We start from the raw sequence: 17124 nt of genomic DNA, 5'->3' as shown, positions 1-17124 counted from the left end.
ACAGCAAATGAGCTCATGGCAGGTCACTGGAGTGTATTGGCACCACCTCTGCACACACATGCCACCTAATTGCCTTAAATTCTGGGGAGGGGGATGATGAGCTCTGACACCATGTTCAATCATATCCCAGATGTGTTCAATTGGGTTCAGATCCAGGGAGTTGGGGGGTCAGCACATCAATTGAAACTTGCCATTGTGTTTCTCCTACCACTCCATCATATTCCTGGCCGTGTGACATGGTGAATTATCTTGTTGAAAAGTGCCATCAAGAAAAATGATCATGCAAAACATGGTCTGCAACTAGTGTACAATACTCTTTGGCTGGTCATGGTGCCCTGCATGAGCTTCACTGGACCCCTGGATGCCCACATGAATGTTTCCCAGAGCATAGTTGAGCCACTGCCAGCTTGTCTCCATCCTGCAGTACAGATGTCGAGGATCTGTTCCCCTGGAAGATGACAGATTCACATCCTTCCATCAACATGAAGAAGAGGGTATCAGAATTCATCAGACCGTGCACTGTCTGCCACTGTGCCAACGTCCGTTGCTAAAGGTCATGTGCCCATATCAGTTGTTAGTGTCGTGGTGCTAACATTGGCACAAGCATGGGTTATAGGCTGCACTGTGTGTTCAGACACACTACTACCCTGCCCAGCATTAAAGTCTGGTGTTAGTTCTCCCACAGTTCACTGTCTCTCCTGTTTTACCAGTCTGCTCAGCCTACAATGTCTGACAACTGTAATGAGGGGTGGCTCCCCATCCCCATGGCATCTGGATATGGTTTCATTTTGATTTCACCATGTGTTGAAGACACTCACTATAGCACTCCTCAAACACCCAACAAGTCATGCAGTTTCCAAAATGCTTGTGCTGAGCCTCTGGACCATCACAATCTGCCCTTGGTCAGACTCAGATAGATCATGCACCTGCCCCATTCTAGACATGGACAGCACGCTCACTGATACTACATGCACCGTGTGTGTATCTGATTTGCAGTCATTTCCCAACGGCTGATGCTGCTATCACCTGGATGGGTTTGTACTGATAGTAAATCAGTGATCATAATGTTCTGGCTGATCAGTGAATAAAATTTTTTATATTTCATATACATCTTGTAATTTTTATCATCCTGTTTAGTGTCTCTATTAATGGTTAATTTTATATATGCTTCACAATAACAACATTTTTCCCTAACGCTTTTGAATTCACTGTTATACCAGTTTGGTAAATTTCTTTTAGGCTTAACTTTGAAATTAATCTTTCTTAAAGGCAAACAAGGTTACCACTCACTGAATAATTTGCTAAAGAACCCATCACACATAGTTTCAACACTAATTCGTCCAGTCTCAGTTTCATACAAAAAAAACTCCATTTTATATAACTTAGCCTATCAGCAAACAAGTTCACAAACACAAATTTCTTATCACTCATCCAAATCACTACACCTTTTTCATGGAAAGAATTGTTGGTGTGACTTGGCTGCCTGCTGTATAGTGTTAGGAGCAGCAGTTCATGGCCATAAAAACATCTGTCCACATAGCTAACAGTAAAAATGTCACTAGATAAATTCACATTAATGGTACTGAAGCAGGCTTCTTTACAAGTATCACTTTTGTTCATACAAAAAATTGAGGTACTTTGGACTATTAAAAAACAACCTTGAAACTTTCTTGTCAGAGTCTGTCATATCTCTATTGAAGTTGCCACAGATAGCGATATTCCATTTTTTCAAAAAATCTGTTCTCACTGTAAGTTCAAAATTTTTGAAGAATATTTTTACGGCTTGATTTAGAGACCTATAAAGACAGAGAACTATCATTTTCTTGGTCTGTCATCATTATGCAGTTGGACACTCAATCTGATTTCGAACAAAATTGGCCCACATTAAATTTTGTCCAATTTCATGCCATCTTTGACAAGAATTACAACTGCATCCTTTTTTTCTGTTTTCTGCACATTATGTTAGTGACAACATAGCCATGAGGAAGAAAAATGTCTTTTTCAGATTCAGTTAGCTAATGTTGTGGTATACCAACTACATTTGCTTTCTTATCTACAAGGACATAAAAATGTTTGGTTGTAGAGTTTCATTTAGCACACAGCCATTAATATTTATTTTTAATATATGTAATGCACTACTAAGTGTTAAGGACTGAATGATTGTTTAAAAAATTAAGACAAGTGCTTGTAATGAACCTCTTAAGCATGCTCATATCTTGCTGTATCCGTGTTTTGCATGGACTTGTTGGGCAATTGATCTATCTGTTTCTATCATTAGAAAACATTACAGCTCTAAAAAGTCTTTAATTCGATGTTCAATCTCTGTTGCCCTATAGGCAGGCTGTTTAATTCTAGTCTAGCTTCTTGGACGAATTCTAGGCAAATTTTTATGCCACTACCAATACATTGAGAATCATTGAATGTAAACTTTTCTGTTACTTCTTGTTGTACATTCTATGAAATATAACACAGTATCACTATTTGCTTTTGTCATCATCAAACAATCGAAAATCATATTTTCAATGGAAAAAACAGTATCCTACAGCAAAACTGACATTTCCCATTTTATGGATTTTGGTCAGTTAATATACTTGGAAAGTGCAACTGCTATTGCTGCAGAAATAATGAATTATCAGTGCTTCATAATGCAAATGAAGGTGAAAGAATAGCACATGAAACAAGGTAAAAAAGTGTACATTCCAAGTAACTCCAAAAGAATGAAATCCTGTATAACTGAATCATCCAAACCACCATGAGGCTGTTTACTAATGGTATTGTTGTGTATGAATGAATTACAATATGAGAAGACTGCAGCAAAATGCAGGAATATTTACAAAGGACTAATGGTTGATGTAATGGCTGTCAGCTGTCAGTCACTATCAATAACAAATCTCCACTCTCACATGGTCCTTTCAAATGAGCAACAATTCATTTCTCTAAGAAAAAATAATCCTTTGAAGTGCTGCCAACTTCTGCCACTTGAAGTCTTGACTCAAGAATTGTTTTCGAATGTGAAGAGATACATAAAAAGCAATAATGGAGCACCATGGTGACATATACTTGTGCATTTATGTCACAAGTCAACATAAAGTTAGTTATACAGTATTTCCTTCAATTATGATATTTTAGTAAACAGTTCATAGATACCTGTCCAGCACCCTGAAACAGTATTATGTTGTCAGACAGGCGCGTCTTTGTGATACGGAAAGAGGCAAGTAATCCAGCCACAACTACTGAGGCTGTTCCTTGTATGTCATCATTGAATGTGCAATAACTTTGTCTGTATTTTTCAAGCAAATGAAATGCATTGTAGTTTCCAAAATCTTCAAACTGAAACATTAAAAGGAATATATACTATGTTCATTAGATGCATCCTCTAATATAAGTTAAAAAGATTTGCTAAAATTATCTTTTTCTATTACTTAACATTATGTAATTGAAGTTCTTGAATTAATTATGATAAGGTTCATTAATAAAATAATTTAATGGATAAATTAATGAAATACTGCACCCTTCTGACAGAATGGTTAATAAAGTTCAGATTTTTTAATATTTCTAAATAAGTGTAGCATACAGTAACAGTACTGTTCGATTGTGGTAAGGAATTTAAATGGGGAACCAAGATATACTGTACCATACTAAACAGAGTGGCACAGAGAGAGGAAACCAGATTACACACTAACTTAGTCTTAATGGGAAGATAAATGAAATATTTTCCAACTCAAGATAATCATGTGATCCAAAGAAGCAAGGACTGCTCCTCTCTCTTTACCAGCACAAAACAGTGGTCTCAATAGAAAATGAAATGGTAATGTCATTAACATAGAGGACACAAGTAAAGAGCAAATTAAACATTTTGGAATTGACACCAAACAATGAGCATTATAACTATGTAACAACTGCATCAGCATTTGTAATATTTGATAATTACAGAGAAGATAAAAAGCAGCTTCCAAATTAAAGTTAGACAAATACCCAAACATATTTGGTAACTAAGTTCTCTTCTCTGTCATTTCTTAAAACTATTTAAAATACTATTATGGTATGTGTAAAAGTCCAGCTCAACAATACCACACAAGTCAGGTTATTTTTGTCATGGGACACATAGAGAAAGGTTTCCAGGAGAACATAGTTACTGGCATTGCAGCAATAGACCTTTCAGTAATGTGTGATACTACGAGGTGCATTCAAGATCTAAGGCCTCCGATTTTTTTTCTCCAGACTGGAAAGAGATAGAAACATGTGCATTGTTTTAAAATGAGACCGCGTTCATTGTCAATACATCCCAGAGATGGTAGCACCATATGGCAGATGGAATTTTACCACCAGCGGCGAGAATGAGAACTGTTTTAAATACTTAAAATGGTGACGTTTTCCTTACTTGAACAGCATGCAATCATTCGTTTTCTGAATTTGCGTGGTGTGAAACCAATTGAAATTCATCGACAGTTGAAGGAGACATGTGGTGATGGAGTTATGGATGTGTCGAAAGTGCGTTTGTAGGTGCGACAGTTTAATGAAGGCAGAACATCGTGTGACAACAAACTAAAACAACCTCGGGCTCGCACAAGCCGGTCTGACAACATGATCGAGAAAGTGGAGAGAATTGTTTTGGGGGGTCGCCGAATGACTGTTGAATAGATCGCCTCCAGAGTTGGCATTTCTGTGGGTTCTGTGCACACAATCCTGCATGATGACCTGAAAATGCGAAAAGTGTCATCCAGGTGGGTGCCACGAATGCTGACGGACAACCACATGGCTGCCCGTGTGGCATGTTGCCAAGCAATGTTGATGCGCAACGACAGCATGAATGGGACTTTCTTTTCGTTGGTTGTGACAATGGATGAGACGTGGATGCCATTTTTCAATCCAGAAACAAAGCACCAGTCAGCTCAATGGAAGTACACTGATTCACCGCCACCAAAAAAATTTCGGGTAACCGCCAGTGCTGAAAAAATGATTGTGTCCATGTTCTGGGACAGCGAGGGCGTAATCCTTACCCATTGCATTCCAAAGGGCACTACGGTAACAGGTGCATCCTACGAAAATGTTTTGAAGAACAAATTCCTTCCTGCACTGCAACAAAAATGTCCGGGAAGGGCTGCGCGTGTGCTGCTTCACCAAGACAATGCACCCGCACATCGAGCTAACGTTACGCAACAGTTTCTTCGTGATAACAACTTTGAAGTGATTCCTCATGCTCCCTACTCACCTGACCTGGCTCCTAGTGACTTTTGGCTTTTTCCAACAATGAAAGACACTCTCCGTGGCCGCACATTCACCAGCCGTGCTGCTATTGCCTCAGCAATTTTCCAGTGGTCAAAACAGACTCCTAAAGAAGCCTTCGCCGCTGCCGTGGAATCATGGCGTCAGCGTTGTGAAAAATGTGTACGTCTGCAGGGTGATTATGCTGAGAAGTAACACCAGTTTCATCGATTTCGGGTGAGTAGTTAATTAGAAAAAAAATTGGAGGCCTTAGAACTTGAATGCACCTCGTATAAACTACAAAATTATAATTTTCAACCTACACACATCAAAAAACGTTTTGCATCATCTCGGTTCTGAGAGTTCCGAAACCTGTACAGAAAATTTGATTTTTTATTGCTCATGAAAACCACCATATAGCAAGACCTTCATAGGTGGCGGACCAGATTTCTGTACACACCAGTACCTCTAAAACCCAGTAGCATAACCTCTCGCATTGATGCATGCCCGTATTTGTCGTGGCATACCATCCACCAGTTCATCAAGGCACTGTTGGTCCAGATTGTCCCACTCCTCAATGACAATTCAGTGTAGATCCCACAGAGTGGTTGGTGGGAAACATTGTCCATAAACAGCACTTTTCAGTCTACCCCAGGCATTTTCGATAGGGTTCATGTCTGGAGAACATGCTGGCTGCTCTAGTCAAGTGATGTCATTATCCTGAAGGAAGTCATTCACAAGATGTGCACAATAGGGGTGCGAGTTGTCATCCATGAAGACGAATGCCTCGCCAATATGCTGATGAAATGGTTGCACTATCAGTCGGAGGATGACATTCACATATTGTACAGCCATTATGACACCTTCCATGACCACCAGCAGTGTACATTGCCCCCCCCCCCCCCCCATAATGCCATCCCAAAAATGCAGGGAACCTCTGTCCTGCTGCACTCCCTGGACAGTGTGTCTAAGGCATTCAGCCTGACCAGGTTGTCTCCAAACATGTCTCCAATGACTGTCTGCTTGAAGGCATATGCGACACTCATCAGTGATGAGAATGTGATGCTAGTCCTGAGTGGCCCATTCGGCATGTTGTTGGGCCCATCTGTACCACACTGCGTGGTGTTGTGGTTGTAAAGGTGGACTTCACCATGGATGTCAGGAGTGAAGCTGTGCATCATGTAGCCTATTGCACACAGTTGGACTCGTAACTCATGTCCTGTAGCTGCACAAAAAGCATTATTCAACATGCTAGCATTGCTGTCAGGGTTCCTCTGAGCCATAAACCATAGGTAGTGGTCATCCACTGCAGAAGTAGCCCTTGGGCGGCCTGAGCCAGGCATGTCATCGACAGTTCCTGTCTCTATGTATCTCTTCCATGTCCGAACAACATTGCTTTGGTTCACTCCAAGATGCCTGGACACTTCTTTGTTGAGAGTACTTCCTGGCAGACACAATCAAACTGCAGCATTGACTGTTTAGGTATGGTTGAACTATGGAGAACACAAGCTGTGTACCTCCTTCCTGGGGGAGTGAATAGAACTGATCAGCTGTCAGATCCCCTCCGTCTAATAGGTGCTACTCATGCATGGCTGTTTACATATTTTGGCAGATTTAGTGACATCTCTGAACAGTCAAAGGGACTGTGTCTGTGATACAATATCCACAGTCAGCATGTATCTTCAGGAGTTCTGGGAACTGGGGTGATGCAAAACTTTTTTTGATGTTTGTATATTAATCCTCCCTGGATTACCATTCGGTTTGAATAATTCAGTCCTTGGTTCCTAACAGATCTTCTATGTTTGGTTTGATGGCAAAAAAGGAAAATGGAAAAACCAGAAGAGTGGTTTAGGTTTTCTGTGATTTCTAAAAATCGCTTAAGGTGAATGTCAGGATAGTAACTGTGAAAGAACATCACTAATTTCCTTCCATTCCTTCTCCAATTCAAGTTTGTCTCTAATTATCTCACCATTGAGAAGGCTATAACTCTTATTTTCCTTTCTTCCTTACACTCAAGACTGGGATAAAAAATGTAATGTGTCTGTGGAATTCCAGCTGTTACATATACAACCAGGTATCTTGGAGTTGTCTTAGACAGGTCTCTCATCTATGCAGCCTGCTCTCTCTGTAATGAATCTGCCTACATCAAGAAAATCAGTTTATCACATAATAGTTCACTACATGAAGTTTATGTTACACAAAGCTATACAAAACAATACACACTTCAACAATGCAAAAAGTAGCTCAATTAGTTACAAGCAGCCAGTAGAGAAGACCAATCTAATAAGATGGAGCCAGAAGACTGGCGACTATGTCCTTCCTGAGTGGGATCAGGTTTAAGACATGAAGCATGTTTTGGAATGCTGGGTTTCCCCCATTACAGTATACTCTTCAAGATATAAGGAAATTACATAGATGTCCCAGTGATATTGTTCAGTATTAGGATGAAAGTCAGCAAAAAGCTAACGATTTTTGGACATAAAAAGAAAGAAAGAAGAGGCTTTCAAAGTACTCCAGCATCAGCAGATAAGCAAATTTTATTTTACTCAGTATTTTTATGTTTTAAAATACCAGTAAACAATCCAATAGAAAACTGTTATTTTGACAATCTTTTTGGATTTTGTAATTCATTCATAACAAAAACATGTTAAAATAACAAAGCAAACAGAATGTTCTGGCTTTGCTTCTTCAGTGACGAAGACATAGAGATGAGAACAATTTTCCCTAAGTCCCTAATCATATATGATGTTTATTTATTTTATTATTACAAAAATTCTGAAGTATTTGTGACAAATGATGGACTTAATTCTTATTTGCAAATGTGTAGTTGCATTAGTAGGTTTATCCCTAAGAAATTTCATAAATGAACATAGTGGGAATTTGTTTTGGTAATTAGTTAATTTTGGATAATTAGAACAGAGATACTATGTTACCTGTATAAGAGTATTTTGACCATATCTCTTTACCACTGCTTGCATAAATTCTTCAACAAAGTCAGAATATTGGTCTCCTCTTACTCGCTTTTGCCTTAGTCCAATGTAGAGAGGGTCATCAAGCAGTTTCTGTAATAAAGGGCAAAACAAGAATGAAAACATAGATTCAAGTTTGTCATTTGCCTTCAACAAAAATGAGAAAAACATTTTTTGTCTTACACAAAATATTGTTTTATTTGAGTTGTAAACGAAGATAGCTATTCTTTATGGCTGTGAGCAAACTAAAATGGCAAAAATAATTGCTGTATCAGTCATTATTAGTTTGATTTGTTTTGTCTGTGACAGGGAAATGCAGTAAATGGTGACAGTCTGAGAAACCTCTGGTACATTGCTTAGTAGCAATTACACAGAACATTATTATGATGTGCACTGGTGATCAGACGTGGGTCACATTACAAAATTGTATCCTTCCATAAAAATCACTGCTGTTTCCATAAAATCCAGTGACCCTAAAATGTTAGCTATTTTCTGTGTAATTGGTGGTTTTTATTCTGACAGTCTCTTGCAATTAGTTCATTTGATAAGGCCACAAATTTGTTCTAACAACAGGGATAACCCAGAACATAATGACTACTGCCCACCAGAAAATTGTATGCTTCCTGGTGGCACTGCAAGTATGTGACATAATAAGAAAAGTATATAAGCAGAGAAGAGACACACAGAGATCATTCTAGTGACGATACTGATTGCAAATAGCAATATCTAATGACATAAGTGATTCTGACAAGGTTGTTATGATCTGGCACCAGAGAAGAGCATCCTGGAAATGGTGAAGCTGGTTGACCATTAGATGCAGCCATCCTGAGCATCTATGGAAAGTGGTAGAAGAACAGCCAAACCATGAGCAGGTGACAGGATGTTGAACACCCACATCTCATCAGAGACAGTGCCCAGTCCAGGTGGAATTCCAATGCAGTAGCTGTAGTGACATAAGCAGCAGGGCTAACCAAGCACCTATCTCATGACACTCCTTTAATGCAACTGAATACAACTTTGTTGAGCAGACAAGTTGTATGCCACTTTTTGGTCTCTGTTGTCATGTAACTTCAAATATGGCACTAGAAAGAGTTGCATTCAGTTACATCAAAGAAGTGCTATCAGACAAGCACATGGCTAATCATGCACCTTGTGGTGTAACAGTGTTGTATTGGAATCATGTATTAAAGCAGGATTGTTGGTTATCAGTGGCATATCTGATGTAGTACAATGCTAGTGAAGGCATAAGTGTTTTGGAACACACAATTCAGCATGCGTGAGGTTCACTTGCAGAAAACCACCACAATTTCCCATATTGACCTAATGTCATCATAAATTATGATTGCAGTGGGCCCTGGATCACTGAGATTGGATTGTGGATCAGTGGAAAAGTCTCAGATGAATTATGTTTCTTGTTACAGCAGGTTGAATGTCTTATCCAGCTATGCCATCATCCAGGTGAATGGCTACTCAAAATATGCACCTTGACATGGATGCAGGCTGCTGGGGACAGTATTATGCTATAGCAAACAAGAGACAATGTGGCAGTAACTGAAGGCGCCTTGATAGCTGTGCACTATGCGAACATGTTTGTGGACTACCTGTGCCACTTCATGCTTAATATCTTCCTCTATCATTGTGGCGCCTTTCAGCTGTTCTCACAGGACCAGAATCATGTGGTTTGAGGAGCAAGATGTCATGGTAACCAAGTTCATGTGGTCTGAACCCAATGGAACACATCCTGGGTGCTATTACATATCCACCCTCTTACAACAAACTATCGGCCTGTAATTTATGGGAATTGCATAACGTATGATTAGACACCTGACATTAGACATACCTCCAGAAATCTACCAAGGACTTATAGAATTCAAGCCATGCAGAATCTCTGCTGTACTGCATTCCAAAGGTGGACCAAAAGCTGTTAACCAGGTTGTCATAATGTTCTAGCCCATCAGTTTATGCCAGAGGCCTCAAATGGATATAACAAAATACCATTCACGGCAGGATATCACAGCAGGTATTTGCGTCCTTGATGATTTTGGTTATAACAAAAATTGCCAAGGGTGGATTCAATTGTTTGAGTTTCATTAGAAGAAATTCACAACCAGTTAAAACACTGTATTTATATAAGAGCATACATGCATGGCTCCACTACAGCAAGGCCTGCTGTAATGTTTACTGCAGTTTCAGTTAAAACTAAAAACCAAAAACGCTGTATGCACTTCACAGAAAAGCATCAGTCACAGACTTCCCAAATTTGTTCATTCAATCCATGGTGCTTGTCGACACCCAGAATAGCAGATAATGTATTTGTAAATTGAATGTGCTGTAGTTAATAAGTAAATGGTTTTAGTTTGAGTTTAGAGTGCACATGAAATAGATATCAGTCAGTAACTGCGGTTTGTAATTTTACTTGAAGTTGGAAACATATAAATGAAGTCATTGCCTACTTCATGGCTGAATAAATTTTAGTAAATTGCCTTGGAGTTGAGCACATGATCTAATAAAAGTGTATAAGAATCTTTTCTCAAATAATCACTGCCTTTTGATCAGAATTACATAATGTGCACCCCTATTTGTTTAAGAATGTTAACCAGAAATGTTCACAACCATTCCTTACTTATTCAGCTAGAAACATTTCATTTAACTTCATTGTGACAATAAGTGGTTAAATTTCAGTTAAGAGGTAATAGCTGTCCAGCCACAGGGCTGGAAGCTATAAACTGTTAATCTATAGAAATAGATACTGATGTAAATGAGAAATGCCAATCTGTATGAAATAATTAAGGCACCCAAAAACGAAAATCTGTCAAAATTCAGTTTACATTCAAGTAACAGTTAGAGTGTATTTAACTGTTGTAGTGTTAAAGTTCCTCAGACAGTCTTGGTAAATAAGTTACCTGTGTATTGGTGCCAACATCCAGTGTTACAGGCAAGCACTGGTAGGGTTTAATGCCCGCTAAGGCTGTGTAAAGAGCCAATTTGCCAACAGGGATTCCCATACCATAAGCACCAAGATCACCAAGACCTAAGATCCTTTCTCCATCTGTAACTACTATGGCTCTAACAGAAGATTCAGGCCTAAGGAAAAAATGTGAACTTAACAATAACTCAAAAAGGACATGTACAAATTTTCCATTAACTGAAATTCATTATGGAATAATTATACTTACCAGTTTTTGAGTATTTCATACACATGTCCTTTGTCATGAATTGTTATAAACAGTCCTCGTGGTCTCATATAAATTAAACCATAATTCTGACAAGCTAGTCCAACAGTTGGTGTATAGACTATAGGCAATAGGGACTGCACATTATCAGATAATAAATGATAGAAAAGCTTCTCATTGCTGTCCTGTTGACAAACACAGCCACATTATTTACAAGCAGTACAAAAATATAAGCTCTCCATTAGTTCTTCATTAATATGCATGAAATTTATGCAAACATGCGCAGGGATGATTTGATGTGATGTGAATGCTTAATTTTTGACACCTTTCTACCAGCGGTATCTCACTACACCCAAATAATTCTGCACATTGAGCTTTAGATCACCTTTCAGTTTTAAAAATATTTTTATCCATACTCCTTTGAGAATACAACTTATTTTCACAAAAGATAGCTGAGTCATTTGGTACCACATACAAAAAGATGATACCAGTAATTTTAACATTAACTGTAATAGTATGAGATGAGAGAAGGAGATATCTACTTTCTGCAAGCAATATTACAGTGAAGAGAAACCATTAGCATACACCAAAAAAAGCTGTGTGTTACAAAAAGCCTAGTGGCTAGACAGTATTTTAATCCCAATTCTCCACCAAAACTCCCAATTCACTGAACCAGTATTTGCCAATTTTCATCTGAGTTGTGTAAAGACAAATAGCAATGAAGTAATAAATAAGCTTTCTCGGCAATCTGTTGACATTTTGAAAAAACAGGACTTCTGCTGGATGTTTGCATCGCTCTCGCACAGTATTTCGATGTTGTATCTTGCTGTCTTCTTCAGGTGCTGCCCAAGAATGGTCCTTGGACAGATCGAGTCCAGTATTTATGCCTGTAAGGTGCTGGGTGCTCCCTAGTTGGTCCGTGCCGCATCGGTTGTCCCCCCTTAGGTCTGCGCCTGCCAGATGCGGCTTCCAGGGTCCTCTCTAGTCACTGGTGTTCCCACTGCTGTCCATGCCTGGCTCAGCCACTCTCTGGGGTCACAGTCATCATCTGTAGTGTCTGGTGCTCTGTATCCTGCCTGTTTCCTTTGTCTCCACTTCTGTTTCTTGCTGGGCGCTTCGTAACTGGTCTGTGCCACATCGAGCATTTTGTTTGTGGTCCGCGCGCACCAGGCTCGGCTCCTGTGCTCTCCTCTGGTCACTTGTGTTCCAAACGCTTTCTGCACCTGGTGTGGACATCCTCTGGGATCGTGGCCATCATCTGAGGTCTGTCAAAACTGGTCTGTAATGTCAGGTGTTCTGTCTCATTGCTGTTTCCTCGGTTTCCACTTCTGTCTCATGCTGGGCATTTCGTAATCAGTCCACGCCACATTCAGAGTTCCGTTTCTGGTCCGCACTAGCTAGGCATGGCTCCAATGGTCCCTTCTGATCATTGGTGTACCAACCAACATCCACGCCTGACTTGGATGTCTTCTAGCACTGTGGTCATCATCTCAGGAGTGTCAGGACAAATCTGTAGTGTCTGGTGCTCTGTCTTGTGGCTGTTTTCTAGGTCCCCACTCCTGTTTCTTGTGAAATCTCGATGTGTTTTGCTTTGAGTTTTCAGAAGTTCAAGAGCCGGATCCCAGGCCATGCTGCCATTGTCATGGTTGATGAGATTCTCCGTGATCTTGATCTCAATGGACTCTTTTATTGCACTGTCCCAATATCTAGGGGTCTGTGTGACAATCTTGGTGTCATTGTAGTTCATTGAGTGGCCGAGCTCTAGACAGTGTTCTGCTATGGCTGATTTCGTTGCCTGTCTGAGTTTGGTGTGCCTCTGATATTCTTTACACCTGATGTCCACAGCCCTGGTGGTCTGGCCAATGTATGATATCCCACACTCACATGGTATGTTGTAAATACCTGGCTTCTGTAACCTCAGCTCATCCTTTACATTCCCCAACATTATCCCAATCTTAATGGGTGGGAAAAATATGTTCTTGATGTCATGTTTCAAGAGATTCTACTGATCTTAGCATAAATTGGTCCAGCATATGGCAAGTATGCCACCCTCTTCACCTCTCCTGGTTCTTCTTCTGGATCCTGTGGTTGACTGGCAGGTTGAAGGGCCTTCTGTATGTCTCTGGATGAGAATCTATTCTTGCTAAATATTGACTGTAAGTGTTCTATTTCCATCGCCAAACTGTCAGGGTCTCACAGAGTACATGCTCTGTGGACTAGAGTTTTTAGCACTCCTTTCTTCTGTGCTGGATGGTGACAGCTGTTGGCTTGCAGGTATAAGTTAGTGTGTGTTGGTTTGCGGTACACACTGTGCCCAAATGTGCCATCAGCCTTTCTCTTGACTAATACATCGAGGAATGGCAGTTGTCCATCCTTCTCCAGTTCCACTGTGAATGTTATATTTGGTTGGCGTGAATTCAGATGTTCCAAAAAATCATCTAGCTTCTCCCTGCCATGGGGTGAAATGACAAAGTTATCGTCTACATATCTAAGAAAAAAGCACTTGGGTTGATATGTGGCCGATGTAAGGGCGTCCTCTTCAAATCTTTCCATGAATAGGTTGGCAACCACTGGTGATACAGGGCAATCCACCTCTTCCATTTGCTCATAAAATTGACTCCCTTGTAGGAAGTACGTTGAGGTTAGAACACACCTGAATAAGTCAAGGAGAGCTCCATTGAACCTCTCTCCAATAAGATTGAGTGAGTCATGCAGTGGTACTTGTATGAAGAGAGAGATCACATCGAAACTGGTCATTCGATCTATTGTTAGCAATATCCTACTGAAAAATACCTAAAGAAAATGCTAACACCACATGTGGGCAAATGTGTGCACCACATTCAGAACTCAAAGGACTTCTTACAGTGGCTGAGGGAGATACACATTGTGGACTCTGACATAATGACATAAGTCTGATGGGCTGCTGGGTGAATGGGACAGAAATATGGCTGTATATGTTAAGATGATCAAAGCACACTGGTATCAAGTGAAATTTGTGACTGGACTTTTTGGTAGGGAGGATGCAACATGTTATCTGGGATAGAGAGCCATCATCTGATGTTAAAGTAATTCCCCAGAGAAGTGTGTTGGGACCCTTGCTGTTCATATAGTATATTAATGATCTCGCAGACAGTATTAATAATAAAATCATGCTTTTTGCAGATGCAGTTATCTATAATGAAGTACTATCTGAAAGAAGTGGTATAAATATTCGGTCCGACCTTGATAAGATTTCAAAGTGGTGCAAAGACTGGCAACTTGCTTTAATTGTTTAGAAACGTAAAATTTTGCATTTCACAACAACAAAAAAAGTAAATAATAATAATAATAATAATAATAATATCCTATGACTATAATATCATATAATATCAATGAGTCACTGTTGGAATTGACCAACTCATACAAATACCTGTGTGTAACACTTTGTGGGGATGTAAATGGATTGATCATATAGGTTCAGTCATGAGTAAAACAGGTGGTAGACATCAGTTTACTGATAGAATACTGGGAAAGTGTAATTAATCTACAAAGGAGATTGCTTACAAATCATTCATGCAACCAATTCTAAAATATTGCTCAAGTGTGTGAGACCCATACCAGATAGGCCTAAGAGGGGATATTGGACATATATAGAGAAGGGCAGCATGAATGGTCACAGGTTTGTTTAATCTTATTTCTAGCACTAACTCAATGCACTGGGGTGTTGGTTCAAAAAAGAGATATATTCTTCACGGTAAATTTCTTTAAGGAATAAATATCTTCAGAGGCAGTAGGCCTCCTTGAATGGATGTTTGCAGGGGATTCTTGAGTTCACAGCACAAATAATTTGTGTTACATGTTAGCATGATTTGATGTATAGTCGGACAAAAAAAAAAAAACTATATGTCATTACAGAATGCAGTTCTGTGGTATGGTCCTTACAAGTACTGAACTGCATACAGTTTTATTTATTTATTTTAGTGACAGAGTGTTGGCTAGGAACCATTTATTAATATCCATGTAAATCTCATTAACATATCATTTCAAAACTATATATGATTTGGACTTTATTGCATTGTTTGTATCATCTGCAAACATAACAAACTTGGCATATGGTAATGTTAGTAATGAAAGTTATTGTTAAACACTAGAAAATGTTAGGGCCCTAAGATGGAATAGTGTGGAACACCAAATGCAATTAGTTCCCAATTAGATGATGGTTGGTAGCTTAAAACAGGGCTTTTTTTCTTTTTGATCCCTTTTTCCTGTTAGAGAGACACAATCTGAACCACTTACAGATTTTCTAGTTAAATCATAATATTCTAATTTACTTAAAAGGATATTGTGATTTACATGCCAAGCCATCGTGATGGCATAATGGAATGCCAAAACTGGTTGCCTCTGGAACAAATGAGAGATGAAACTATAGCTGTTGGTTTATGTATTGCCAGTTACAAGTACATTCTTGCTGTATGTATAAGTAAACTTCTCAATATACAAACCCATATATCCAGACTGTGTCTTTGACTTTGTCATATTTGTAATCAATGAAAGTAATCACTTTTTGAAAAAATGATGTAAATGGATGGATAAAACATACACTCACCAAGTGGCACCAGGAGAACACACATATGAAGGTATTAAAATTTGCTAGCTTTTGACAGAAGTGTTGAAGGGGAAGCAAGAGTGGTGAAAGAAAAAGGCTGTTGAGGTTTAGGTAATGGGGATAGTTTGGAAAAGTCATCTAGAACCCCAGGTTAAGGGGGACTTACTGGACAGGATAAGAAGGAAAGACTGATTGTTGGGGACTGCACCAGACAAGATTTGAAAACCAGATAACCTAAATGTAAGAGCCTATCTGCCCAGTCAGATTATTATTTATAGTCAGATGGTTAAAAAGCTTGTTACTTTTTCTAAAATTTTAGGAATTCTGGCAAAAGCGAAACTGGATTGATATTTGTCCATATTTTTTCTTTTCTTATACAAAGGCTTAACTTCAGTGTATTTCAACCACTGAGAAAAAATGAACAATATTGTTGTTGATTACACAAATAACTTAATATGCTACTAAATCCAGAAGAACACTCTTTATTAACTATGGTGGAACTTGTTGTGGCCTTTACTTCTACAGGTGCAGCATGGGCCATATTCATATTACTGTAGTTCTTTGTAAAGGCTGGTCTGAGATATTCCACAGTAGCATCTGCTAAACATAAAACCTCATGTTTTTAGTAACAGTTATGAAATGCTTGTTAAAAAGTTTTGCAATACTGCACACATCTGTTATCAGTGTATCATTTACTCTCAACTGTGTCTACTTCTCTTCACCTCTGGTTCTGCCACTCTCCTCTTTCAATATATCCCTTGTAGCTTTTATCTTGTTACCTGTTGTAGCTACACTTTTCTTGTCTTTTCTTGTAACGTATTTGATCTGATGTCTGTATTACACCTGCTCTCTTCACTGTTTTGCAGTATGTCTTGTAATGAGCTATAGTATCAACATCAGAGCTGTTTCTGATTAACAGGTTCAGTTTCCTGTACGTCTTACAAAATAACTTTTATTTCTTGAGTCATTTATGGCTTTTCACAGATTTTTTATTTATTTATTTATTCTTTGCCCATGGACTCCAGCTGAAAATCCAGCTGAGAGTATTGGGTGTGTCATACAATAGGCTATTAACATCAAACTTGATTTCATTACATATAAATGAAACAAATGATTAAACTGAAATAGTCCATAATCATACAAAAGTATTACATGTTTCACATTATATGTACACACAAATCCAAACAATATA

At 38.9% G+C, this 17124-nt stretch overlaps 1 protein-coding gene across 1 annotated transcript in view; it reads right to left on the bottom strand.

The window, feature by feature from the left end:
- Positions 1 to 17124, bottom strand: part of LOC126161693 (NADP-dependent malic enzyme-like) — a 111988-nt gene that overhangs the window by 50996 nt on the left and 43868 nt on the right. The window contains exons 3-6 of the mRNA XM_049917708.1: positions 11351 to 11532; positions 11078 to 11258; positions 8139 to 8267; positions 3148 to 3330 (exon numbers count right to left, since the gene is read on the bottom strand). Of these exons, the coding sequence (XP_049773665.1) occupies positions 3148 to 3330; positions 8139 to 8267; positions 11078 to 11258; positions 11351 to 11532 (675 nt within the window). The remainder of the gene's footprint in view (positions 1 to 3147; positions 3331 to 8138; positions 8268 to 11077; positions 11259 to 11350; positions 11533 to 17124) is intronic.

This window comes from Schistocerca cancellata, chromosome 2 (genome assembly GCF_023864275.1).
Source record: "Schistocerca cancellata isolate TAMUIC-IGC-003103 chromosome 2, iqSchCanc2.1, whole genome shotgun sequence".
Lineage (NCBI taxonomy): Eukaryota > Metazoa > Arthropoda > Insecta > Orthoptera > Acrididae > Schistocerca > Schistocerca cancellata.
Note: the sequence above shows the minus strand (reverse complement) of the source record. Positions and strands in the feature narration are given on the sequence as shown.